Genomic DNA, 27,266 nt, shown 5'->3' with positions numbered 1-27,266 from the left:
ACTGAAAGTGACAAAGTAGTTGAGAACAGTTTAGTTGTTAGGTTTAGATAGTGCTACAATTTTGTTACATTTGGGTTCACAGAAAGGGAAGCATAAAGAAATATTGTACCTATGAGTATTGAGTACTTCATATGTCTAGACATGGTGATAGACACTTGAAAACATTATATTTGGAAAATTATTGTTATACTAAAATTAACCATGAGTGTTAGATATAGTCTAAAGGAAGTGTCTGATGAAGATAATAAATTGGTTGAACTTCAATGTTCATTTCTAAATATAGAATGTGGTCATATTATGAAAGTATTTATCAGTATTATTTTGGAGGTTTTGTTTGGTTGTTGTTTTTTTTTTTTTTTTTTGGTTTTTTTTTTTTAGTCTTTTTGCCATTTCTAGGGCCACTCCCGCAGCGTTTGGAGGTTCCCAGGCTATGGGTCGAATCGGAGCTGTAGCTGCCAGCCTATGGCAGAGCTACAGCAACGTGGGATCCGAGCCACATCTGCAATCTACACCACAGCTCACGGCAACGCCGGATCCTTAACCCACTGAGCAACGTCAGGGATGGAACCCACAACCTCATGGTTCCTAGTCGGATTCGTTAACCACTGAGCCACGACGGGAACTCCTATTTTGGAGTTTTTGATTCATGTATAGTTCCAATAATATGTCCATTATTTATATATGTTATCAAATAGTTTAGTTAATTCCCTATATTTTATCTGGAAGTATAGGTATATAGCAAATAATGAGAAAATGATAAAAGAAAGGAAAGGATTTAAATAGGCTTTGTGTGCTATGCTTTATTCCAACAGTATTGAAGTATCACAATCCTTATATATAATAATCATTAAATTTATCAAACATTTCTGAGTTTGGACATGTTACTTCTTCATGCTTCAGCATGTTTCATGCTTTTATCATCTATAAAGGGATAATAATAGTATCTTTTTCCTGAAGTTATCATGAAGATTAAATAAGATAATATTTGTAAAACATTTAAAATAGTGCTTGTACACAGAAAATGCCATATAAATGTTTGTTTAAAAAGTACGACAGATGGAGTTCCCATTGTGGCTCAGTGGGTTAAGTTAAGGACCCAATGAAGTCTCCATGAAGATGTGGGTTCAATACCTGGCCTTGTTCAGTGGGTTAAGGATATGGCGTTGACACAGGTTGTAGTGTAGGTCACAGATGTGGCTCGGATCTGGTGTTGCTGTGGCTGTAGCATAGGCCTGCAGCTGCAGTTCCAATTCTACTGCTAGTCCAGAACTTCCATGTGCTGTGGCTGTGGCCAGTAAAAAGAAAAAAGTATATAGAGAAAATCATAAATGTTTTGTATATTTGCATCCTTGGAAAAGTAATATTCAGAAGAGAATGTAACTTGTCAGAAAGTACATACATTTCCATGATATATTACAAAGAGAGTTATTTCTGTAGTCTAGAATGGGGGTGCATTTTCTTTTAGGCTACCAGAAAAATGTTAGAATACCAGATATGACCACAAGGTGGTGTAGTTGCCATTCTCAGTTTTTTGTTTTGTTTTTTTTCTCCTCTCATTCCTTTTGGGTGGGAAAAATTTGTTCATGAAAACAGTTACATTTTGGAAATTCTAAGGAGGACTCTTGATGAGTCCAAAGAGCATAAAAAACTATTTTCATTATTTTTTTATCAACTGTGATGATCTTTAGAAAAAAGGATATAGAAATGCAGCTCTGAAAAAATGCTACCAAAATTCCTACATATTGGAAAAAGGATTATGAAGTGAGATCACTAGAACTGGGCAAGAAACCTGCAAATCACATCATTTAGCTCCTTTTAAAAATTTTTGTATTTTTAAAATTTTTAATTGCAATATATTTAATTTACAGTATTATATGTTTCAGGTATACAACATAATGAGTCACAATTTTAAAGGTTATACTCCATTTATATTTATTATAAAATGTTGGCTTTATTCTCTGTTCTGTAGAGTATTTTCTTGTAACTTGTTTATTTTATATACATTAGTTTATACTTCTTAATCGCCTAACCTTGTCTTACCCTTCCACCTTTACTTTCTAACACTGGTAACCACTAGTTTGCTCTCTATGTCTGTGAGTCTGTTTCTTTTTTATTACACACTAGTTTGTTTTATTTTTTATAGTCCACATTTAAATTATACCATACAGTATTTGTCTCTCCGATTTACTTCACTGAGCATAGTACCCTCCAAGTCCATCCATCTTATTGTAAATGGTGGAAATTCATTATTTTTATGGTTGAGTAGTAGTAGTAGTGGTTGAATGTAAGTAGTACTTATACACATACTACATCCTTTGTATTGATCTGTTGATGGACGCTTAGGTTGCTTCCATATCTTGGATACTGTAAATAAAGCTGCTATGAACATTGGGGGTGAATATATCTTTTTAAATTAATATTTTCATTTTCTTTGGATATATGTCAAGGAGTGGAATTGCCAGATCATATGGTAGTTCTATTTTTAGTTTTTCAAGGAATGTCCATACTGTTTCCCACAGTGGCTGTACCAATTTACATTCCCACAAACAGTATATAGGCGTTCCCTTTTCTCCACATCCTCACCAACATTTGTTATCTGTGATCTTTTTGATAATAGTCATTCTGGCAGGTGTGTGGAGTTCCCATTGTGGCGCAGTGGTTAACAAATCACACTAGGAACCATGAGGTTGCAGGTTTGATCCCTGGCCTTGCTCAGTGGGTTGAGGATCCAGTGTTGCTGTGAGCTGTGGTTTAGGTTGCAGACGCGGCTCCAATCCTGCGTTGTTGTGACTCTGGCGTAGGCCTATGGCTACGGCTCCGATTCGACCCCTAGCCTGGGAATCTCCATATGCTGCAGGAGCGGCCCTAGAAAAGGCAAAAAGACAAAAAAAAAGTCATTCTGGCAGGTGTGAAGTAGTAACTCATTGTGTTTTTTATTTGCGTTTTTCTGATAATTAACAACTGATAAGTTATTAAAGTCGAGCACCTTTCCATGTGCCTATTGGCCATCTGTATATCTTTAGAAAAAAATGTCTATTCTGGTCTCAGTGCATTTTTTTTTTCAGCTGTACTCCTAGCATGTGGAAGTTCCTGGGCCAGGGATTGGATCTGAGCTGTAGCTGCAACCTATGCCACAGCTGCAGCAATGCGGGATCGTTAACCCACTGCACCAGGTTGGGGATCTAACTGGCACTCCCAAAGAGACAAGCCAGATCATTCACCCACTGTGCCACAGGGGAAACTCCCATGTGTCTATTTTTTAATTGGGTTGTTTTTGAGGTTTAGTTGTATGAGCTGTTTATATGTTTTTTGGATATTAACTCCTTATCAGTCATGCTATTTGAAAATATTTTCTTCCATTCATTAGGCTGTCTTGTTTTGTCAGTGGTTTTCTTTGCTATGCAAAAATTTTAAGTTTAATTAGTTCTCATTTGTTTATTTTCGTTTTTGTTTCCTTTGCCTTAGGAGACAGTCTCAGAAAATATTGCTACGGTTTATGTCAAAGAGTGTTCTACCTATGTTTTCTTTCAGTAATTTTAAGGATTCTGGTCTTATACTTAGGTGTCTAATCCATTTTGAGTTTATTTTTGTATGGTTTTTGAAAATGTTCTAATTTCATTTTTTTACCTGTAGCTCTCCAGTTTTCCTAGCTCCACTTATTGGAAAGACTGCCTTTTCTCCATTGAATATTCTTGCCTCCTTTTTTGTAGATTTTTTGCCACAGCATGCAGCAGCTTCATGTGGGATCTCAGTTCCAAGACCAGAGATTGCACCTGGGCTATAGTGGTGAAAGCACTAAATCCTAACCACTAGACTTCCAAGGAACTCCCACCTTTTTTTGTAGATTAATTGACCATAAGTACATGGGTTTATTTCTGGGCTTTCTATTCTATTCCATTGATCTGTCTGTTTTTGTGCCAGTAACGTATGGTTTTGATTGCTTAGCTTCGTAGTTCAGTCTGAAGTTGGAAGTATGATACCTCCAGCTCTGTTCTTCTTTCTCAAGATTGTTTTGGCTATTTAGGCTCTTTTGTGTTTCCACACAAATTTAAGAATTTTTTTCTAGTTCTATGAAAAATGCCATTGGTATTTTTTTTAAGTTATTTTATTTTTTTAATTTCCCCAATACATTATTTTTTTTCCTACTGTACATCATGGTTACCCAGTTACACATACATGTATACATTCTTTTTTCTCACATTATCGTGCTCCATCATAAGTGACTAGATGTAGTTCCCAGTGCTATATAGCAGCCATTGGTATTTTGATAGGTATTTCACTGAATCTGTAGATTGCCTTGGTAGTATGTTCATTTTAATAATATTAATTCTTTTAATCCATAAACACAATATATCTTTCCATCTGATTGTGTCTTCAATTTCTTTCATCAGTGTTTTATAGTTTTCCAAGTTATTTGGTTCATTGATTATGTAGATAGATAAATTTAAGCCTGGAGATACTTAGAGATTTATTTAAAATCACCAGGCAGGATAGTAAAAGCCTCAGAAGAAAAGAGCATATTACTTGACTCAACTCTGATGTTTTTTATAGCATATGTAGTCACCTCTTAATCCTCTACTGTGTACCTTCCTAATTTAAACTCACTGCAGATTTAGCTACCAAGCTTTTGAGAGTAGCTCTTGTGTGTATGTGTGCTGCATTTTTTATGTGGGTAATAGCTATTGTTGTATTCATGGAGGTGGTCATGACTGAAGGAGGTGCTTAAATAGAAACTGATGAGCATAGGTTTCATGTAGAATTCCACAAAAGCAACTATTACTAGTTTTTACTAGAAAGCTAATTAAGTCAAATGCTGAAGAAAGGGTATGTATAAAGGTAGAAAGAGAACTTAAAGAAAACGAGTTGAAGTAAAATCTAGTACTTAGAATAAATTTGCAGTATGTTTATTTTCAGAATTGAAGCAAATAGCCATTTTCTCATTTTTTTCCCTGAAAAAATTTCTCTAGTTCTTTTTTTTTTCATATTTTCCTTCTCCATATTTTTTTTTTGAAAGGGAGTAAGGATGGTAGATAGGGAAAGGCTGATATTTTTATAGATGATAGAGGAAATATGAAAGCATAAAAGAGAATGCCCTTTGGCTTTTAAGCTTTGGAATGAACCACAGATTAAGATTTTTTGCCACCAGGAATAGAGATTTTTCTTTGGAGAATCCCCAACTTTTGGTCAAATGGCGAGTTGAAATGTCTTATTTGTTTTCATAGCAGCTATGTGAAGACAAAGAAGGGTAGATACCATTTTTGTCTTAAATAGGAAAATAAAGTGACAAGGAAGATTAATTTTTTCAAAGTTATCTAGTCAATAATAAACTTGGGGTAAATTCTAGTTTATTCCAGTGTTATTTCTGGTAGTTGCTGCACTTAAAATGACATTTAATGATTTTTATTCACTTTTTTTCAATATAGAAAACACAGACATCTTTAGTGGAAACACCTGAAACTGGTTATTGGAAATTTGATTCTAAAGCAGCTCCTTCACAAAATAGGTCTCGAAACTTCTCATCAGCTCATCATGGCAAATCAAAAGATAATGGAGACTATCTGTGGACATCTGCCAAAAATACTTTATCTACACCATTACCAAAGGTTTGTTGCTAAAATTTCTAAGAAAGTATTTTTTTTAATAAAAAAGATATCTCTGATATATATGCCGTATACCTGGTATCACACATATAAGTATAAAACTGTTTGCTTCAGTTTCAGTTATTTGTTATGGCAGCATGAAATGGTTTCATTTTTTTTTAACCTATTGCTATTCACAATTCAATGACAACTTAGGCAAATTCCATCACATTCTGGCATTTACCAATATATAGGTCCCTGATGTGCAGAATCTGACTTTTATTTTCCAGTATCATCTCAGTTACCTCCCTTTGTTATTTACTCCTCATGATCTCGCTTCTGGAGTCTTTCACTTAGCAGTGAGCTTTCATGGAGTAGGTGCCACTAGCAAAGTGGCTTATTTCTATTTATTTTCAACATTCCCACTTAATCCATGGGGAATTCATTCAATCTTTCAGTGCTAAATGGCAGTGCATAATGCTCTAGTTCTGCTTCCCCTTCCCCCTTTCCTTGCTATTTATTTCTCTAATTTCTTTTTACTCTGCTCAGGCAGACATAAAGAGAGATAAGCAAATTTTCTGCCTAGGTTTATATCCACCTAGGGAATGAGATGCTGGTCTCCCCTTCTTAAAGGCACCACTAGGCTTTATAAGGCTCCTTTATAAAATTATCGCCTCACTTGTCTTGGGAGTTGAGGGGAAGAGTATGTCAACCTGTCTTTACCCTTCTAAGTTGAAATTTCGTGCCTCTTCCTCCAAGTTTTCTTGATATAGCTGGGAATAAGGAAGGCATTTGGTGATCATTGGGCCTATTCTACCACTTTTTAATAAGCATTAGAGAAGGAGCTGACTTTAGTCATAGGTGGCTTTCTTTAGAGTATGTGTTAGTAGCATTTTCCCCCCAGCTTTTTGCTTTAGTTGACAATTCCAGAGCAAAAGAAAGAGTCCCACCCCCTCATATTCTGTTACATATACAATATTATCTATCCACCTTGTGGAAATTACAAAAATTACATAGCTTAGAGAAACTTTTATATAAAATTATTTTGTTGTATTTACTATAGTATTATTCAGAATATGAAATAATCTCTACTATAGAATGCTCTTATTTAAAAAATTTTTTATTGGAGTTCCCATTGTGGCACAGCAGAAATGAATCTGACTAGTAACCATGAGGTTGTGGGTTCAATCCCCGGCCTCGCTCAGTGGTTAAGGATCTGGCATCGCCATGAGCTGTGGCATAGGTCACAGACGCAGCTCGGATCCTGCGTTACTGTGGCTGTGGCATAAGCTAGCAGCTGTAGCTATGATTCGACCCCTAGTCTGGGAACCTCCATATGCCATGGTGCAGCCCTGAAAAAAAATAAAAAACTTTTTATTGACATATATACAAAAAATGCAAATATAATTATACAATTTGATAAATCTTTACAAACAAAACATAACCTTATTATCAGCACTTAGATTAAAAACAGACTATTACTGTTACCTCAGAAGATTATTTCCTCTTCTAGTCACTAGCCCCTCCTCCAAGGCCAACTACTGTCCCAACTTCTGACATTAGATGTACCTGTTTTTGCATTTTCCATAATTAGAATCATAGTCTTTTCATTTTGATGTTTTCCACCTAATATTATGTTTATGAGATTCATCCATATTGTTGCTTGAAGTTACTTTATTTTTTTTGTTTCTGTTTGTTACTTCATTATGTGACTCTACCACAGCTTATTTATCCATTGTGATGTTAATGGACATTTGGTTAATTTCCAGACTGGGCTTTTATGAATAGCATTGCTATAAAAATTCTAGTGCTTGACATGTACACATCTTAGTAGAGCATGTCCCTAGAAGTGAAATTGCTGGATTATAGGGTTATGCATAATACATTCCATGTTAACAGATACAGCTTAAGCTGTTTTTGCTCTGATAGAAAACTTGTGTGTGCTTTTTCCTACACCAATGAATTCTCCAGTTCTGCAGACATCAACTGGGTGTCCTGTGATTTGGTTCAATTCTGACACAGTCTGTATGTGGCTAATGCAGACCATATAGCTTAAGGGCTCAGTCCCACAAGTCTACTCCCATTTTAGACACAGTTCTGGCTTGCCACTTGTACCACTCACCAGGTGACTCTAAAATGGAGCTTCCCACGACCCCCTTCTCAGGTTTGATAATTTGCTAGAATGACTCACAGAATTTAGGAAATTACTTGATATTACCAGTTTGTTATAAAGGATACAATTCAGGAAAACCCAAATGGAAAAATTGCACAGGGCACAAGGTATAGGGGAAGGGACACAGAACTTCCATGCCCTCTCTGGGAGTGCCACCCTCCAGCACCTCCATATGTCTACCAACCTTGAAGCTTCCTGTTGTTTCAGGGTTTGAATGGAGCTTTCATTACTTGACCTGATTGGTTGAATAATCAGCCATTGGTGATTAAGCTAATCTTTAGCCCTTATCCTCTCCTAGGAATTCAGAAGGTAGGACTGAAAGATTCCAAACTTGAATCATGCCTTGGTCTCTCTTGCAACCAGCCACCATCCTGAAGCTATCTAGGCATCCTCTACTACTAGGTATTTCATTAGCTTAAAGTCAGTACAGTTGAAAGGAGCTCATTATGCATAATGAAAGATTCTCCTATCACACCACTGGGAACAAAGATTCTCCTATCACACCACTGGGAACAAAGACCAAAAGATGCCTCTATCAACTCTGTCACTCAGGAAATTACAAGGGTTTTGGAAGTTCTGTGTCAGGAACCAAGGATGATACCAGATATATATTTCTTATAGTATTACACTGCCAATCATTTTTTAAAATTGTACCAATTTACATTCTGACTATCAATGAGTGAGAGTTCTGATTGTTGTATATCCTAGCCCACCACATGGTATTTTTCATCTTTTTGATTTTGGCCATTCTGGTGGTGTGGTGACATTACTTTTTGTTTCAAATGAACTTTAGTTTTGCAATTAATTTCAGATTTACAGAAAAGTTACAAAGGTAGTACAGAGAATTCCTTTATATTCCTCACCCAGTTTTCCCCATTGTTAACTGAATTTATGTTACTATGTTCATTTATAAAAACTAAGAACCATACATTTGTACATTACTATTAATCAAACTCCAGAGCTTTATTTAGATTACACATTTTTTCCATTAATGCCCTCTTTCTCTTTCAGGATCCAATCCAAGGTACCACATTGTATTTAATTGTCATGTCTTGATCTTAATTTTTAATGTAGGCATTACAGTTATAAACTTCTAAGGACTGATTTAACTATGTGATGTGTATGTTGTATTTGCCTTTTCATTCTTAAAAATACTTCCTAATTTCCCTTGTAATTTATTTTTGACCCATTGGCTAGTTGGGAGTGTTACCACATTTCTGAATTTTCCTAAGTATCTTTCTAGCTGGCTTACAGTATTGTTCAAGTATTATATTTCCTTGCCAAACTTATGTCTAGTTGTTCTTTTCATTATTGAAAGTAGGAGTATGGAAGTCTCCTACTATTATTGTTGAATTATCTATTTCCCCCAGTTTTTAGTTAACGTATTTGAATGGGGCTATATTGTTAACTGCATATATACTTATCCCAGTTATCTTTTCTTGATGGATTGACTCTTTTACCTTTATAAAATGTCATTTTTGTTTCTAATAATCTTTTTTAAAGTCTGTTTTATCTGATATTAAGTTAGCTGCTCTAGATCTCTTTTGCTTACTATCTGCGTGGTATATCTTTTACCACCCCTATACAGCCAACCTATTCATGTTATGAAGTCTGAATTGTGTCTTTTGTAGATAGCATACAGTCGGATCATGCTTTTTTCTATCATTCATTTTGATAGTCCCTGCATTTTGATTGGACTGTTTAATCAACTTATATTTTATGTAATCACTAATAAAGTAGAACTTAAGGCCACCATTTTGCTCTTTGTTTTCTGTATGTCTTATGTCTTTTTGTTCCTTTGTCTTTCCATTGCTGTTTTATTTTGTGTTAGATAGATATTTTATACCATTTTAATTATCTTGTTTTTTCACTATACTTTTAGAATCATTTTCTTAGTGATTACCTGGGAAGTATAGTTAACACTTTAACTTAAAATGATTAGCTTTAATTATCATCAGTGTAATTTCAATGCTGTATAAAAACTTTGCCCCAGTCAATCTGGCTTAATTCCATCTTTTCTGTTGTGCTATCATTATCATACAAATCACTTATTTATACATCTTAAGCCCATTAGCATAGTATTATTACTTTATATGTCTTATGTTTTAAATCAGATAGGAAAAAAGGAGTTATAAACAAAAATATAATTATACTATCTTTTTAAATTATCTATGTAATTTCCTTTTCTGGGGCTCTTTATTTCTTCATGTGGATTTGAGTCTTGTGCTTTTTCATTTCAGCCTGAAGCCCTCCTATTAGTGTTTCTTATGAGGAAAGTCTGCTAGTGACAGATTTCTCTCAATTTTTGTTTATCTAGGAATATCATAATTTCTCTCTCTCCCTCTCTCTCTCTTTTTCATCTTTTTAGGGCCTCACCCTAAATGGCATATGGAAGTTCTCAGGCTAGGGGTCAAATCAGAGCTGTAGCTGCCAGCCTATACCACAGCCACAGCAATGCCAGATCTGAACCACATCTGCGACCTACACCACAACTCATGGCAATGCTGGATCCTTAACCTACTGAGTGAGGCCAGGGATTGAACCTGCATCCTCACGGATACTAGTTGGGTTCATTACTGCTGAACCATAATGGGATGTCCTCTCTTTCATTTTTGAAGGGTGTTTTTGCTAGATATATGGATGGTTTAGTGACAGTTCCTGCACTTTGGACATGGCAGCCCTTTTTTGATTCCCTGGTTTCTGGTGAGAAATCACTGTTAATATTATTGAGGATCCCTTGTATGTGCTAAGTCACTTGTCTCTTGCTACTGTCAAATTTCTCTTTGTTTTTTTTTTGACAGTTTGATTGTGATGTGTCTAGCTCCCTTGGAGTTTGTTGAACTTCTTGGACATGTAGATTAATTTTTATATCAAATTTGGGAGGTTTTCAGCAATTTTTTAAAAAAGTATTATTTCTGGTCTCTCTCTCTCTCTGCTGTCATTCTGAAACTCCCATTATGTGTATATTGGTAAGTTTGGTGATGTCTCACAAGTCTCACAGGCTCTGTTTATTTTTCTTCTTTCTTTCTTTTTTCTTTTCCTTCTTTCTCTCTCTCTCTTTTTTTTTTTTTTTTCTCAGACTGGATTATATCATTTGATCTTCATGTTCATGGATTCTTTCCTCAATCTGATCAAATCTGTTTTTGAGCCCCTTTAATGAATGTTTCATTTCAGATTTGGTACTTTTCAACTCCAGAAGTTCTACTTGTTTCTTTTAAAAATAATTTCTGGAGTTGCCATTGTAATTCAGTGGGTTAAGAACTCAACATAGTATTTGTGAGGATGTTAGTGTGATCCTTGTCCTTGCTCAGCATGTTAATGATCTGGTGTTGCTGCAAGCTGTGGTGTAGGTGGCAGATGCAGTTTGGATTCAGCTTGGCTATGGCTGTGGCGTAGGCCAGCAGCTACAGCTCCAATTTGACCCCTCACCTGGAAACTTCTGCATGCCACAGGTGTGGATGTAAAAAAAAAAAAAAAAAGTCTGTCTATTGACATTCAACTTGGTTCGACATTGTCTTCATACTTTTTTTTTTTTAGTTCTTTAGGCATGATTTTCTTTAGCTCTTTGAACATATTTAAAATAGCTTATTTAATTTTTTTGTCTAGGAAATCCAATAGTGAGGTTTCCATAGGGATAGTTTCTATTGTTGCTCCCTTACCCATTTATGGGCCATAATTTCTTTTTCTTTGCATGTCTTAAGAGTTTTCTGGAAATCTAAACATTAAAAATAATGTAATGTGACAACCTGGAAATTAGATTCTCCTCTCTCCTCAAAGTTTGTTGTTAATGCTTCTACTAGTTTGTGTTTGTTTAGTGATTTTTCTAAACTAATTCTTTTTTTTTTTTTTTGTCTTTTGTCTTTTGTTGTTGTTGTTGTTGCTATTTCTTGGGCCACTCCCGCAGCATATGGAGGTTCCCAGGCTAGGGGTTGAATCGGAGCTGTAGCCACCGGCCTACGCCAGAGCCACAGCAACGCAGGATCCGAGCCACGTCTGCAACCTACACCACAGCTCACGGCAACGCCGGATCGTTAACCCACTGAGCAAGGGCAGGGACCGAACCCGCAACCTCATGGTTCCTAGTCGGATTCGTTAACCACTGCGCCACGATGGGAACTCCTAAACTAATTCTTATACAGTTTATATTCTTTGAGTGCTGTAAAGTCTCAACTTGGTTAGCCAATGTTTAGCTAATGTTTGAATAGAGATTTCCTTAAAAGTCCAGATCAATTAATCTTACAATCTTTGTCAAAGGAAAAAATGTTAGGGCATGCTTTTAACACAGCCAGATAGTGGACAACTCTATCTTAGCCTTCAGTTTCTGCTTTTATAGACCCTCAAGATGAGCCACAGGTAAGAGCTTAGGACCTTCTCATGTCTTTCCTGTGCTTACAGCCTTATCCATGAACATGGTTTTCTATATTTCTAGGAATATATCAGAACTTTTAAAATCCCCTGTGGACATCTCATTTCTTGACTGTTTTTTTAAGGTTTTTGGTTAGTCTGTTTTTTGCTGCAATTGTCATTAATTGCCTCAGGGAACTATGAAATTAAAACACTTTTTAGTAATTGTTTTTGACAAATGTTATTCCCTACCCCACACACCTCAAAGAGAAAGTTTTTTTTCCTTTTTTTTATTTATAGTGATTTTTATTTTTTACATTATAGCTGGTTTACAGTGTTCTGTTAATTTTCTACTGTACAGCAAGGTGATCCAGTCACACATACATGTATACATTGTTTTTTCTCACATTGTCATGCTCCATCATAAGTGACTGGACATAGTTCCCATTGCTATACAGCAGGATATCATTGATTATCCATTCCAAAGGCAATAGTTTACATCTATTAACCCCAAAATCCCAGTCCATTCCACTCCCTCTCCCTTCTCCTTGGCAACCACAAGTCTATTCTCCATGTCTATGATTTTTTTTTCTGTGGAAAGGTTCATTTGTGCCATATATTAGATTCCAGATATAAGTGATATCATATGGTATTTGTTTTTCTCTTTCTGACTTACTTCACTTACTATGAGAATCTTTAGTTCCATCCATGTTGCTGCAAATGGCATTATTTTGTTCTTTTTTATGGCTGAGTAGTATTCCATTGTGTATATGTACCACATCTTCTTAATCCATTCATCTGTCGAAAAACATTTAGGTTGTTTCCATGTCTTGGCTATTGTGAATAGTGCTGTCTTTTTTTTTTTTTTAACTGAGCGAACTCTTGAATTGCATCAAGCAAAGACAGCTGTATAAATGAAGTCTTCTAGAGAACCACTAGACAGGTCAAATAATGACAACTCTGGAAAGTTTTGAAAGAGCTCCTAATTCTGTTTATCTGTGTCCAGTGGCCAGGAATGTGGGCTGTTAATTTTTAAGGGTAACATAGAGTTAGAGACCAAGGCATGAGATAAGGCGCAGTTGAAATACCATTAATTTCCTGTTTTTACAGAGGTTCAGCTATGGAAAAAAAACACTCTCCAAGTTGTGGTTAGCCTTTTGTTAATTTCCAGAGTTCTGAACAAGTTGATTCTGACTACTTTTATCAGCATTTTTATTGCTTTGTGGAAGAGCAAATTTCCAGAGCTCCTTACTCTGCCATTTTTGCTGATATCAGTGACTTAATTTTTAAAGATATTTTAAAAATTATAAAACTTACATATTACGTATTTCAGGGGAATACTAAATATTGACTAATAGAATTACTTTACCAACAAAAGATAAGCAAACTTATTTTCTCCTAATCACTAAGGATTCTTATAGAGAGAACCGAGCTCTCAGTTCTTGGGTCTTGATCATTGTTAGAAAAAGTAATGTCTCTCTTAAGAGTGTTGACTTCTGAAGTTGAAGTTGGTCTATTTGTTTTTCTGTGTTTCTCCCCCTCATGTACTTCATATATATGTGAAGAATACCTGTCTAAATATGTCTACTTCATATATACGCCAGTAGTAATGGAGAGTTACCGATTGCTAAAGCTTCAACTTGCCTTTATTTTTTTAATTAATTAATTTATTTATTTTTTGTCTTTTTGCCTTTTCTAGGGCCGCTTTTGCGGCATAGGAGGTTAACAGGCTAGGGGTGTAATCGGAGCTGTAGCTGCCGGCCACCACCACAGCCACAGCAACGCCAGATCCAAACTGCATCTGTGACCTGCACCACAGCTCACAGCCACACCAGATCCTTAACCCACTGAGCAAGGCCAGGGACTGAACCTGCAACCTCATGGTTCCTAGTCAGATTTGTTAACCACTGAGCCACGACGGGAACTCCCATCAACTTGCCTTTATTAATAAATATGTTTTATTGGATGGGATAATGTATTGTTTTTCTTTTTTGGATAGGCATATACTGTGAAGACACCAACAAAATCACAAATTCAGCAAAGAGAAAACAAGAATGTACCCATGGAAGAAAGTAATAAAAAGAGAAAAATGGTCTTTGAGTTTGATATTAATTCAGATAGTTCGGAAACTACTGATCTTTTGGTAAAATTATTACAAATAATCAGCATTTATTACTTGTTTACATTATTATAATATTTACATTATTTCTTTATACATAATATATGTGCATAGTATCTATTATTGCAAAACCTAAAAAAGTAGGACTCTCCCATAACACAGACCCTATGCTTTTGCAGCATTTTTTTAAAAAAATGAGGGTTAGAAATAATCCTCCTAAAATTCAGAAAACATGACATTTTGAAATACTTGATATATTAGTTGGGATATGAGATGACTAACCATCTTTTTTTCCAGCAAAGTGTTATTTTCTGTTCCTTTTTTTTTCAAAGGAAGGTTAGGCAAATATTTTTGATTTTGCCTCAACAAAATTTATTACTCAAGCCTCATCTTGATTTTGTATATTATATATGTTCCTTGATTTTATAGCACTTATTGGTTGAAATATATACCAAGGTATTGGTTGACAACTATAGCATTTCTATGATTCTTAAAGAGTTAATGTATTAAAGATGGCATGTTTAAGGAGGAGATTTCCCCTAGCAGTTTGTATCACCAGTTGCTCCCTACTGTGAGTATGTTCACACATATCCATATTTTCTAAAGGCATAACAATGATTTATTGAGAATAATTAAACTTCAACTTATTTAATTTAAAAACAGATAAGCCTCATTACACAAAATGGAGCAATATACCAAAGATTCTTAATTACATCATTCCTATTAAAACCGTTTGTATTATATCTCATAAATATGAGATCCTTCAAGCTTTTATATTGTTTTGGGATCCTCTACTTTCATTTTTTTATAAGTAGTAGCTGAAGTCTTAAAATTGTAATTATTGACTTTACCTTATAGAAAAGCCCTACTTTAGTAACTCTTTGTTTTATTGATAATGATTAACATTTTAATGATTAAAACTGTGAACCAGGCACTGTTTTAAAGAATTTACACAGATTATTTCAGTTATTCCTTAAACCAATCTCATGCTTTAGAAGTATAGAAAGAGTTTCTATTCCAATTTTGCAGATGAGAAAACTGAGTCACACTGGTACCTTGCCCAAGGTCACATAGCTAGTAAGGCATGGAGCCTTACAAAAATTTGAACACCAACAGTCTGGCTCCATAGCCTGTGTATGTCATTGTACATAAACTGCAAATTGAAGGTAGTGGATTAGGAAATGCCAGGAGTCCATTTCTCCACCAGACAACAGTTGTACTTGTAGAAGCTGTCTAAAGTAGTTTATTTTGGAACTCTGATGATTATTTGAATGCTTGTGCCTTCCAGAGGGAAACTTGGCAAGTAAAATTATGGTTAATTTTGATCAATGTCAGCATTTAAAGTAGTAGTAGCTATGTATCACCCAACCCATAGCCATGTGATAGGCAGCTGTGCTCATGTATTGCTGGAGCCAGGGTGACCAATAAGGACCTTGTCCTCCAAATATCAGGGTTCAGTGTTCTGATTGCTGATTGCTCCTTCTTATCATTGAGATACAGATAACAGAAACTGGCTGCTTGTTTAAACCTAACTGGCTGAAGTGTCTTCAAGAGGATTTAAACAAACTGTACTTATCTCTTTTTTTCCCCCCTCTTTGAGGACCCAGACATTTAAGGATTAGAACATTCAAAATCAATCACCTTTACAGGGCATTTAGAAAGCTATTATATATGCCTAGGGAAAGACACAGGCTCAGAAAAAATCTTAGATCTGAAATTTTCACCACAGGCTTATCTGAGGCACAGAGATACCTTCAACATTAAAACAAAAAGCAAAACAAATCTATATAAATAAGAGACCCTGGGGAAGAGGAAGAATTTCATTTGCAGATATTTTAGTTTACAATATTAAGAAAATCTAGTTTTCAACAACAACAACAAAAAAATCACAAGGCATGCAAAGAAAAGGAAGGTATGGCCTACTGAGGAACAAAAGCTATCAACAGAATGTTCTTGAGGAACCTCAGTTATTAGACTTCCTAGACAAAGACTTTAAAACAACTGTGTTAAAGATGTTCAAAGAGCTAAAGGAAGACATAGACAAAGGCAGAAAAATGTATGAATAAAGTGAGAATACCAATAAAGAGAAATTATATAAAGAACCAAGAAGAAAGTTTACAATTGAAAGTAAAGTAATTGAAATGAAAGGTGTATTAGGGGATTCAAAAGCAGATATAAGTAAGCAGAAGAAATAATTTATAAATTTGAAGACAGGGAAATAAACTATTGAATATGAGCACAGAAAAAAGAATGAAGAAAAGTGAACAGAGACTTGTGGGACACCATGAAAAGGTCAGTATGTTGGTGTGGAAGTCCAAGAAGGAAGAGAAAGGATAGTTGAAGAAATGTCTGAAAAATTTTCAAATCTTAATGAAATAAATTAGTCTACAAATCCAAGAAGCTCAATGAATTCTAAGTGGGTGGACTCAAATAGACTCACATGAAAACACATAACCTATTGAAAGACAAAATCTTGAAAGCAGCAAGAGAGAATCAACCTACCACATACAAGTTACCCTCAGTAGGATTATCAGCTGATTCCTCATCAAAAACCTTGGAGGCCAGAAGGCAGCAGGTTTTATATATTCAAGTTGCTGAAAGAAAAAAAAGTTGTTAACTAAGAATTCAGTATCTGACAAAACTTTCCTTCAAAAATGGTGGAGAAATTAAGATATTCTCAGATAAACAAAGCTATTCTAAGTTGCCACCAGACCTTCTTGTCAAGAAATGCTGAAAGGAGTTGTTCAGGTTGAAATGAAAGGATGCCACCAGAGTTCCTGTCATGGCTCAGTGGTTAACGAATCCGACTAGGAATGATGAGGTTGTGGGTTTGATCCCTGGCCTTTCTCAGTGGGTTAAGGATCTGGCGTTGCTGTGAGCTGTGGTGTAGGTTGCAGATGTGGCTCACATCCCGCGTTGCTGTGGCTCTGGTGTAGGCCAACAGCTACAGCTCCAATTAGACCTCTAGCCTGGGAACCTCCATATGCCATGGGAGCAGCCCTAGAAAAAGTAGAAAGACAAAAAAATAAAAATAAAAGATCTCTGCTAAAGTTAAATACATGGGAAATTACAAAAGCTGGAGTTCTTATAATTTCGGTTTCTATCTTCACTTTTTATTTTCTACATTTAATAGACAAGTGCATAAAAATTATTAATCTATGTTACTAGGAACACAATATATAAAGATGTGATTTTTTTTTTTTCATTTTTGACTGCCCTGTGGCACATGGAGTTCCTGGCCAGGGATCATATCCAAGCTGCAATTGCAACCTAAGCTGCAGCTTTGGCAACTCCCAGATTCTTAACCCACTGTGCTGGGCCATGGATGGAATTTGTGCCCCAGAGCTCCCAAGATGCTGCTGATCCCATTGCCCAACAGTGGGAACTCCAAGATGTAATTTTTGATATCAGCAATGGGGAATGTAGCTGTATAAGAGCAGTTTGTGTGGGCTATTGAAGTGAAGTTCATATAAATTTAAAATAGATACTATAATGTTTGGTTATTAAACATAATCCCCATAATAACCACAAAAAAAATCTATAGAACATACACAAATGGACATGAGAAAGGAATAAAAACATTTAAATGCCAAAAAAAGTCACCTAAATACAAAAGAAGACAGTAATGGAGAAAATGAGTGACAAAAGAACAACAAAAATCCATTTAAACCTTATAGAAAACAAATATCAAGAAAGGCAAAAGTTGGTCTACCTTTTTTTTTTTTTTTTTTTTTTCCTTTTTAGGGCCACACCTGTGGCATTTGGAAGTTCCCAGGCTAGGGGTCAAATTGGAGCTGCAGCTACCAGCCTATACCACAGCTTCAGCAATGCAGGATCTGAGCCATGTCTGTGTCCTACACCACAGCTTGTGGCAATGCCAGATCCTTAACCCACTGAGCAAGACCATGGATCAAACCCTTACCCTCATGGATACTAGTCATGTTGGTAACCCACTGAGCCACAAAGGGAACTCCCTTTTTAATCTATTCTTACTCAGTAATTAGCTTAAATGTAAATTGATTATATTCTCCAATAAGGAAACATAGGTTGGCAGAATTGATTTTGGGTTTTTAAAATTATATATATATAATTATATATATATATATCTAGTAGAGACTAATGGTAGATCTAAATTGGCTACATGTGAATGTATGGAAAAAGATATTCATACAAATAATAACCAAAAAAGATGTGGTAGTATCTGACAAAATAGAGTTTTAAATCAAAAACTATAAGAAAATAAGGACATTATATATTTTTAAAAGGTTCAATACAGCAAGAAACTATGGCATTTTTACATTTACACACATAATAAAAGACCCTTAAAATATATGAAGCAAAAGCTTTATAGAATTGAATAGCGAAATAGACTGTTATACATTAATAGTTGAATACTTCAATACCCCACCTTTAATAATGTATAAAACAACTAGACAGAAGATAAATAAGGAAATGGAAAACTGGAACAACACAAACCAAACATTTAACAGACATGTATAGAACTCTCAGTCCAACAGCAGAATATAGATCCTACTAAAGTACATATGGACATTTTCCAGGATAGACCATATAGGTCCCAAAATAAGTCTCAATAGATTTAAAAAGATAGGCATCATATTAAGTATTTTCTCAGACTACAAAGAGATGAAGTTAGAAATCAATAAGGAACATTAAAAAATTCATGAATTTAGTAAGTTAACACACTACTAACCAATGGACATGAGAAGATTTCACAAGGGAGTTTTGACTTAGTGATGAATGAAATGAAAACTATACACCAAAACCTATGTGAGACAGAAAAAAACTGCTCAAAAGGAATGTATAGCTATAAATTCCTAGATTGAAAAAGAAAAAAATCAATAAACTATTTTTACTCCTTGTGGAGCTATGAAAAAAAATCAAACTAAATCCAAAGAGAGAAGGTTAGAGTGGAGATAAGCAAATTAGAGAAAAGAACACAGCAGGAAAAAAAAATCAATGAATCCAAAATTTGTTTCTATGAAAACATCAACAAAATTAACAAATTTTTAATTATACTGACCCCAAAAAAAGAGATGCAAATAACTAACATCAGAAATTTCAGAGATATAAAGAATACTGTGAATAATTACATAATAACAAATTTGGTAATATAGAAGAAATAAACAAATGGAGAAATTACTTGAAACATAAATTACCTAAATGCCTCAAGAAGAAGCAAAAAAATCTCATCAGACCTATAACATGCAGAATTTCATTTAGTAACCCAGAACCTCCCAACAAAGTGCTGGACCAGATGATGATTTTATTGGTGATTTTTATCAAACACTTAAAGACCTAACACCAATCCTTCTCAAACTCTTCCAAAAAATTGAATTGTAATTCATTCAATAAGAGTAGCATTACCTTGATACCAAGGCCAGATAAGGATATCACAAGAAAGCAAAATTGCAGACCATTATTCTTTTTGAATGTAGATGCAAAAATCCTCAACAAAATATTAGCAAGTCAAATACAATAGCATTTTAAAAGGATCATTCACCTTGACCAAATGAGATTTATCCAAGAAATGCCAAGGTGTTTCAATATAAAATCAATGTGATACATCACATTAATAGAACAAAGGAAAAAAATTCACATAATCTTCTCAATTGATAAAGAAAAGACATTTGCCAAAATCCGACATCCTTTCAATATCAAAACCCTCCTAAAGCTAGGATAGAGGGAAAATTCCTCAGCATGGTAAAGGATAGGAGTGAAAACTTAAGCTCACATCATACTCAGTGACGGAAGACTGAAAGCTTTCCTCCTAAGATTATGCCTAAGGATGCCCACTTTCACCATTGCTAGTCAACATTGTACTGAAAGTTCCAGTCATAGGTTTTAGCTATTAGACAAATAGAAAAAAAAAAAACAAAAATAAAAGTCATTCAAATAAACAAAAGGTAACACTCTAACTTGTGTATGCCATGATCATATATATATATATATGGAAAATCACAAAAAGGCCACAAGAAAGCTTCTAGTGCTAATAAGGGAACTGAACAATATTGAAGGGTATAAGAACCAACAAATGAAAATCACTTATGTTTCTATACACTAGCAATGAACAGTCCAAAAAGGAAATTAAGAAGATAGCTCCATTTACTATACCATCAAGAATAATTAAATACTTAGGAACAACTCTAGCCAAGAAGGCATGATATTTATACACTGAAAATTATAAAACACTGCTGAAAGACTTAAAGAAATTTTAAAAAATTCCATGTTCATGGATAAGAAGACTTGTCATTGTCAAGATGTCAATACTACTGAAAGCAGTCTACAGTTTCAACACCATCCCTATGAAATTTCCAACAGCCTTTTTGTCAGAAATGGAAAATTTGATGTTCATATTTATACAGAATTGCGAGGGGCCCCAGATAGCTAAAACAAAGATAACATTAAAGGACTCACAGTTCTTGACTGAAACTAACTGCAAAGCTAGTAATTAAAACACTGTAGTACTAGCATAAATATAGATATATACATCAATGTGATAAAAGAGAGAGCCAAGAAATAAATCTTCACATATATAGTGAGTTGATTTTTGACAAGTGTGCCAAGATTATTCAATGGGGAAAGGACAGTTTTTCAACAAATGGTGCCAGGAAACCTAGATATCAACATACCAAAGAATGAAGTTGGATTCTTAACACTGTATATAAAAATTGACTCAAAATAGATCAAAGATCTAAATCTTAGGGCTAAAATTGAAATTCTTAGAAGAAAACATTGGAGAAATCTTTGTGATGTTGAATGGCAAGGACTTCATGGATATGGTAAACCAGCATACATAGACAAAGAAAAAAGAAAAGGCATTGCCTGACATACGATACGAAATAATTATTAGCTATTATTATTATTATTATTTGGGAAAATATAAATAAATTGATAATTGACAGTGTTTGTAATTATAGGATTATAGATGCTTTTTATAAAGCCTAAGTGTTTGAATAAGCTGGGGAAAAGGGGAAGTAGTAGTGTAAAGACTCTGAAACTGAAATAGAAATAAGTTGACAAACACTATTCATAAACAACTTGTATTCTGTATAACCTTTCAGGTACATAGTTAATAGAATCAAAAATTAGGTCCCTTTTTGGGAGATTGAAGATTTATTTTGTCAGTGTTGTCTTTCTTCAGTCTTTTTATCTTTTTTCTCCATCCCCCTTCTCCTCCATCTCTTCCTCGTATGTGGTATGTAGACATTTTAATAATACAATATTATCGGTGGCAGTCCCCAAATTATATTTTACATTTTTCTTTAAGAGCATGGTTTCAGAGGAAGATACATTGAAAAAACTATACAAGAATAATAATCCACCAATTTCTCATCTTTGTGTCAGAACACCAAAAAAGGTAGTTTTAAAATTTTATTTCAGAGAGCAGATTTCAAAAGCTGTATTTAATTCTTTTTTCTTAGTTAAATACATTGTGATTTTATTTTCTATTCAGACCCCTTCATCTCTGACAACGCCTGGATCTACACTGAAGTTTGGAGCTATGAGGAAAATGCGAGAGGACCGTTGGGCTGTAATTGCTAAAATGGATAGGAAACAAAAACTAAAGGAAGCAGAGAAGCTGTTTGTTTAATTTCAGAAAATCAGTGTAGTTAAGGAATCTAATAGCATCAAATTAATTTTTTTAATTCTTATTTTCTAAAGAGCCAACATTTTCTGAAACTGAGACTTTTCGATATTTGCATAAGTAATTTGTTTCTTAGATTTTGGCCTAAATGCAAAGTAACCACAAGTTACTTGAAAACTTGTAATTCTATTCAGATAATTAGATGATTATAGTTTGTTTTTATCTTTTTGTATTCATGAAAACTGTTTAGGCTAAGTTTTCACATTTGTAAAGTTATTCATTGAGTACACAAACACATTATTGAGATTTACTACTTATTCTTTACTATTAAAATATTTTGGATGCAAATAAATACATCTCATTGACTCTGTGAGGTCATCTTAACAGCTAATCTTTATAATTTTACTAATATTTATTTTTAAAATCTTGAGGTCATCTTAGTTAAGTTTCACAGTTCTGAAGCAGGTTTGGTTTATCTATTTATAAAATTAACAAATGCCTTGAAGTTGCAGGAAAAAAAGGCTCAATCAGTATGACTTCCTAAAATTATTTATTCAGCACTCATTAGGCAAGTATTTATTGATTGTCTCCTAAGAGTTAAGCACAGTTCTAGATAGTGGGGATGTAACTGTCGACTTAAAAACAAAACCACAACCTGGAAATTGAGAGTTAAAGTTTTATTTGAGATAAAATTAGGGCTTAAGCCTGGGAGAAGACAGCATCTCCGGTAGCCCTGAGAAAACTTCTCCAAGGAGGTGAGGAGGGAGCTAGGATATATAGCAGTTTTTGCAATAAAGGGAATGTGGTAGGAAGAAAGGATTTACAGAAAACCAGTTTCTATGGGAAGATGAAAAGGTCTGGGCTTATCAGAATCACTTCTTTGATGTGCACTTTAGCTATGGGCCAGTATTCTTTGTTTTCCCTGAGTTCCCTTAGGGCTCACCAGATCACCCTTGGGAGTGGCTGCACTCCTGGATGACCATGACATCTTTTGTCCACTTAACTACAGCCCAGGAGGCAATATTTCAGACAGCTCTGAAACACCATCCCAAAGAGGAAAGGGGAAACATCAAGATATATGTGATAAACGTGAAGGGGGAGGTGCATGCCGCCATGCACACATTTTACAGAAGTTTGCTGCTGGTCTTTTGAAGGTTACTTCTAGTCACAACAGTTGTCATGAAGGATTTTAGTGTTTTTCTAGATATGAGGAGATGCAAGAATTTGGCTCATAAAGTCTAAAAATATCTATCTGAAGACCTGTTCTTCCAGTTTTCCCAGGGCACAGAATGCTTCACTCCTGGTTTCCACCTTGAGCTCTGCTTAGGGGATGCTGCAGGTTGGCAGCTGCAGTGACTCATGATTTAATCCATGCAGAGGCAGATGGCAGGTGCCAAACTCCAGATCACACAACAATGAACAAAACAGAAATACCTCTCTGTTTTTCTACAGCTTATATTTTAATGAGGGAAAATAGACAATAAACAAGGAAAACACACATAGTATATTAGTTAATGATAATTGCTAAGGAGAAATAAAACAAGGAAGAGTACTAGGGAGTATTGAAGTTGAAATTTTTTGTAGAGTGGCCCTCACTGAAATTACTTTTTTTTTTCCTTCTTTTTGCCATTTCTTGGGCTGCTCCTGTGGCATATGGAGGTTCCCAGGCTAGGGGTTGAATCGGAGCTGTAGCCGCCAGCCTACGCCAGAGCAACGCGGGATCCGAGCCGCATCTGCAAACTACACCGCAGTTCACGGCAACGCCGGATAGTTAACCCACTGGGAAAGGGCAGGGACCGAACCCGCAACCTCATTCCTAGTCAGATTCGTTAACCACTGCGCCACGACGGGAACTCCTGAAATTACTTTTGAAAAATCTAATGAGTAACTAGTAAGCCTGTGGCTATCTGGCAGAAAACATTCTTGACAAAAGGAACGAAAAATGTGAAGGTGCAGAGGTGGAGGTGTGCTTAGTGTATCTGGGAAGCAGCAAATAAGCCAGTGTGGATAGAGGATAATGAGCAAAAGAAGAGTATACGGACAAAAGGCTTGATATTTAACAAGATAGGTGAGAAGATTTCTCTATAGGCTACTTAAGAACTTTGGCTTTTATTCTGAATGATATGTAAAACTAGCAGATATTCCCAAGCAAATAAGTGCTGTGATCTGATTCATGTTTTAAAGTAAGGATCTTTTTGGCGGCTATATTGAGAACAGATTTTGAAAAGAGGACAAAAAGTTAACAGAACAGGAGGTTGTTTTAATAATGCATGTGAGAGATGGCAGAGGCTTGAACAAGGGTGAGAGCAGCAGAGGAGTAAAGAGGTCAACTTCTGGATCTGTTTTGAAGTTTAGATGTGGGATGTGATTAAGAAAGAGAAAGGGCCAAAGATAATACGAATAATTTTGGCTCAAGCAATGTAATTTTGGACATGTTAGGTCTAAAATGCAAATAGACATCCAAATAGAGAGGCTAATTAGGCTTAGAGGCAGATCCAGGGTAGTGATATCAATGTGGGAGTCAATAGCATATTTAAAGCTATCAGACTGGAAGAGAACATACAATTGTGAGAGTGTACCTAGATGAGAGAAGAGATCAGAGACTGAAAAAGGCCATAAGAGGATTAGCTAAGGTGAAAATGAAATCAAGCAAGAAGTTATTTCAAAGAGGATTGAGTGAGGAGTTCAAGGTTGCAGATGTGGCTCAGATCCCACATTGTTATGACAGTGGTGTAGGCCAGCAGCTGCAGCTCCAATTGGACCCCTAGCCTGGGAACCTCCATATGCCAGAGGTGCAGCTCTAAAAAGACCAAAAAAAAAAAAAAAAAAAAAAAGAATGGAGTGGTAAGTTATGTTAAATACTGATCAGAGATAAAATTGATTAATGTGTTACTAATGTGCAGGTCTTTGATGATATATTAACAGTGGCATTTTCAGTGAAGTGGAACTTGATTGGAGAGGGTAGTTAAGGGAAGAATAGAAGGGGGAAAGTGAAGACAGCTATCTCCAAGAGAAAGAAACTCAAGAAGTTATACTTTAAATGGAAGAAGATATGTAAAGCAGCTACTAGAAATGGAAGTGGGTCAAGAGAAGATTTTTTCTAAAAAAAAAAAAAAAGACGTAAGAATTAATAGCATGTTGAAATAATTAGAGAAGGGCTCAGGATGATGTAAATGATGATGCAGAATAAAGGTTTTTTTGTTTTGTTTTGTAGAACATCCTATACTAGGCAAAAGGAATAGAATCTGGTACAAGATTAAAGTGCTGGGCCTTAGCTTGTAGAGTAGACACTTCTACCATAGTAACAATAGAAAAGGAAGAGTATATATCACATAATGATAGTGGATGGGGGTTTGAAGAACTTTTGGTTTCATAGCTTCAATTTTCTTAGGTAAGAATTAAGATCAGTTGCTGAGAATGAAGGTGGAGGAGAAAGTGTTGCAACTTGTGGAGAGAAAAGTAGGGGTGAAAGACTCATAAAGTATGGGAGTGAATGAAATTTATATATTAAAAAAAACCCTGACAAATGGATAAAAAAAATAGCCTTAGAGTTGTCTATAACAATTTTAGTGTAGTAGAATTTTAATTTCTTTATGGTGGGAAAATGTATTTGTAGGAAAGGCTAGCCAAGAAAAAATGGAAATGCTATATAACATTATAGAAATTATGTTCTTCCTTCAATTTGTATGCCTATGACTATACTGTGAAAACGATATGGTCTTAGGATTTCTAGCTTTTGATCTCTTCATTGAAACTTTTTAATTAGTCTCCTGAGCAATTATATTTTTGGAGGATTATTAGTCTTGATAACATGATATTTCACATTTGAAGCTACTATATATTTTCAAACATTTTAAAATAAGTTATTAGCTAAGTTAACACTAGCTTCTCTGGCTAATCATCAACTTTTCACATACCTGAAGTCCAACATAAATGTTCCTATTTACTGAGCAGCATTCCTCTAGACAGTGATTTAGGAACCCTGGTTCCTTCTAGGGTTGTTGCAAAGGAAAAAACACCATGGAGGATCCATGTGGGACATTTTTTATCTGAAATAGATACATATCACTTCTACCTACATTCTACTTTCTGGAATTTCAAGATAGACTGTGACCTATTTCTAGTTTTGTCTCAGGAGATCAGGGTAAGGGTGTCAGGTGAACAACTAGCTAATCTGTCACAATTAGTTTACACTCTTTAAATTTTCAGATATTGTTTTTCCTTTTAATTTTAAAACAAGGTGAATTAGTTCGGCTCAAGTTTTGAAGGAATTCTTGCTATTCTTTGAACATGCTGGCCTTGTTTCTTTCTTGAAAACTTCCTCTTCTCCCCAGTGCTTCTGATTCCCCTTATACTGCTCTTTTTCCTCCCCATGGCACATATTATCTTCTAACATACTATATACTTTATTTAGTATGTTTATTATTCATTGTCTTTACTCGCTAGAATGTAAACTTCACAAAGAGGGATTTTTATCTGCTTTGTTTATTGATCCGTGTTGAGTTTATAACAATGCCTGGTCCATGGTAGATACTTAATATTAGTTGGATTGATTAGATAAAATTTTAATATATATTTAAGAAAAACATACATATACCATATTGATTCTTACAGTAAGTGAAACATCAGAACCATAATATTTAACACATGATTTTAAAAATAAGATCAAGGGAGTTACACTCACAGCATCAACAGCTCTGATTTCAACCCCTAGCCTGGAAACTTTCATGTGCCGCAGGTGTGGCCCTTAAAAAAAAAAGATCAAATATTAGAAATTAGAAAATCATAAAATTTTCTAAAAACATATTGTTATAGTAGCCTATATTTTTCTCTTCTGTTGTGAGCTCTGGAGAGTCAGTTTTGACAACCAAGTCCAGAATAAAATACAAGACTAATGCTATTGTTTTTACTTTTAGAGTAAGAAAAATAATATATCATTGTCAATTTAGAGATCAGTGCACTAATTTGTGATAACCTCACCCAAAAACAGTCCCAACAAAGAAAACTCATAAAAATAATTTTAACTAGTATTAATAAACAACGGGAAAATTTATAATTATTATGAAAATTTTGTAAGCTAATTACACCATTATTAGTGCTTTTAAAAAAAGTATATGTAGGGAGTTCCTGTTGTGGCACACCAGAAATGAATCCAACTAGTATCCATGAGGATGCTGGTTCCATTCCCTGGACTTGCTCAGTGGGTCTGGGATCCGGTATTGCCATGAGCTGTGGTGTATGCTGGCAATTGTAGCTCTGATTCAACCCCTAGCCTGGGAATGTCCATATGCTGTGGGTGTGGCCCTAAAAAGCAAAAAATAAGAAATAAATAAAAAGTGAATGTAATAGAGAGGTTATTATAAGAAGGTTTTTTTGTTTGTTTGTTTGTTTTTTGGAGTTCCTGTCGTGGCTCAGTGGTTAACGAACCTGACGAGTATCCATGAA

The 27,266-nt window shown here is 35.0% G+C and overlaps 1 protein-coding gene across 3 annotated transcripts in view; it reads left to right on the top strand.

Annotated features, from left to right (window-relative positions):
• SYCP1 (synaptonemal complex protein 1) overlaps positions 1-22,217 on the top strand; it is a 138,060-nt gene extending 115,843 nt beyond the window's left edge. For 2 of the 3 annotated variants that reach the window (XM_021090000.1, XM_021090002.1), the window contains 4 exons: positions 5,424-5,603; positions 14,096-14,239; positions 21,504-21,593; positions 21,690-22,216. In XM_021090000.1, the coding sequence (XP_020945659.1) occupies positions 5,424-5,603; positions 14,096-14,239; positions 21,504-21,593; positions 21,690-21,827 (552 nt within the window). In that variant the 3' untranslated portion in view covers positions 21,828-22,216. Of the gene's footprint in view, positions 1-5,423; positions 5,604-14,095; positions 14,240-21,503; positions 21,594-21,689 lie in introns of all 3 variants that reach the window. The other variant, XM_021090001.1, reaches the window with a different exon arrangement.

The sequence above is a fragment of the Sus scrofa genome, chromosome 4, assembly GCF_000003025.6.
Source record: "Sus scrofa isolate TJ Tabasco breed Duroc chromosome 4, Sscrofa11.1, whole genome shotgun sequence".
NCBI lineage: Eukaryota > Metazoa > Chordata > Mammalia > Artiodactyla > Suidae > Sus > Sus scrofa.
The sequence above is the reverse complement of the archived record's forward strand: the minus strand, read 5'-3'. Positions and strand labels throughout refer to the sequence as shown.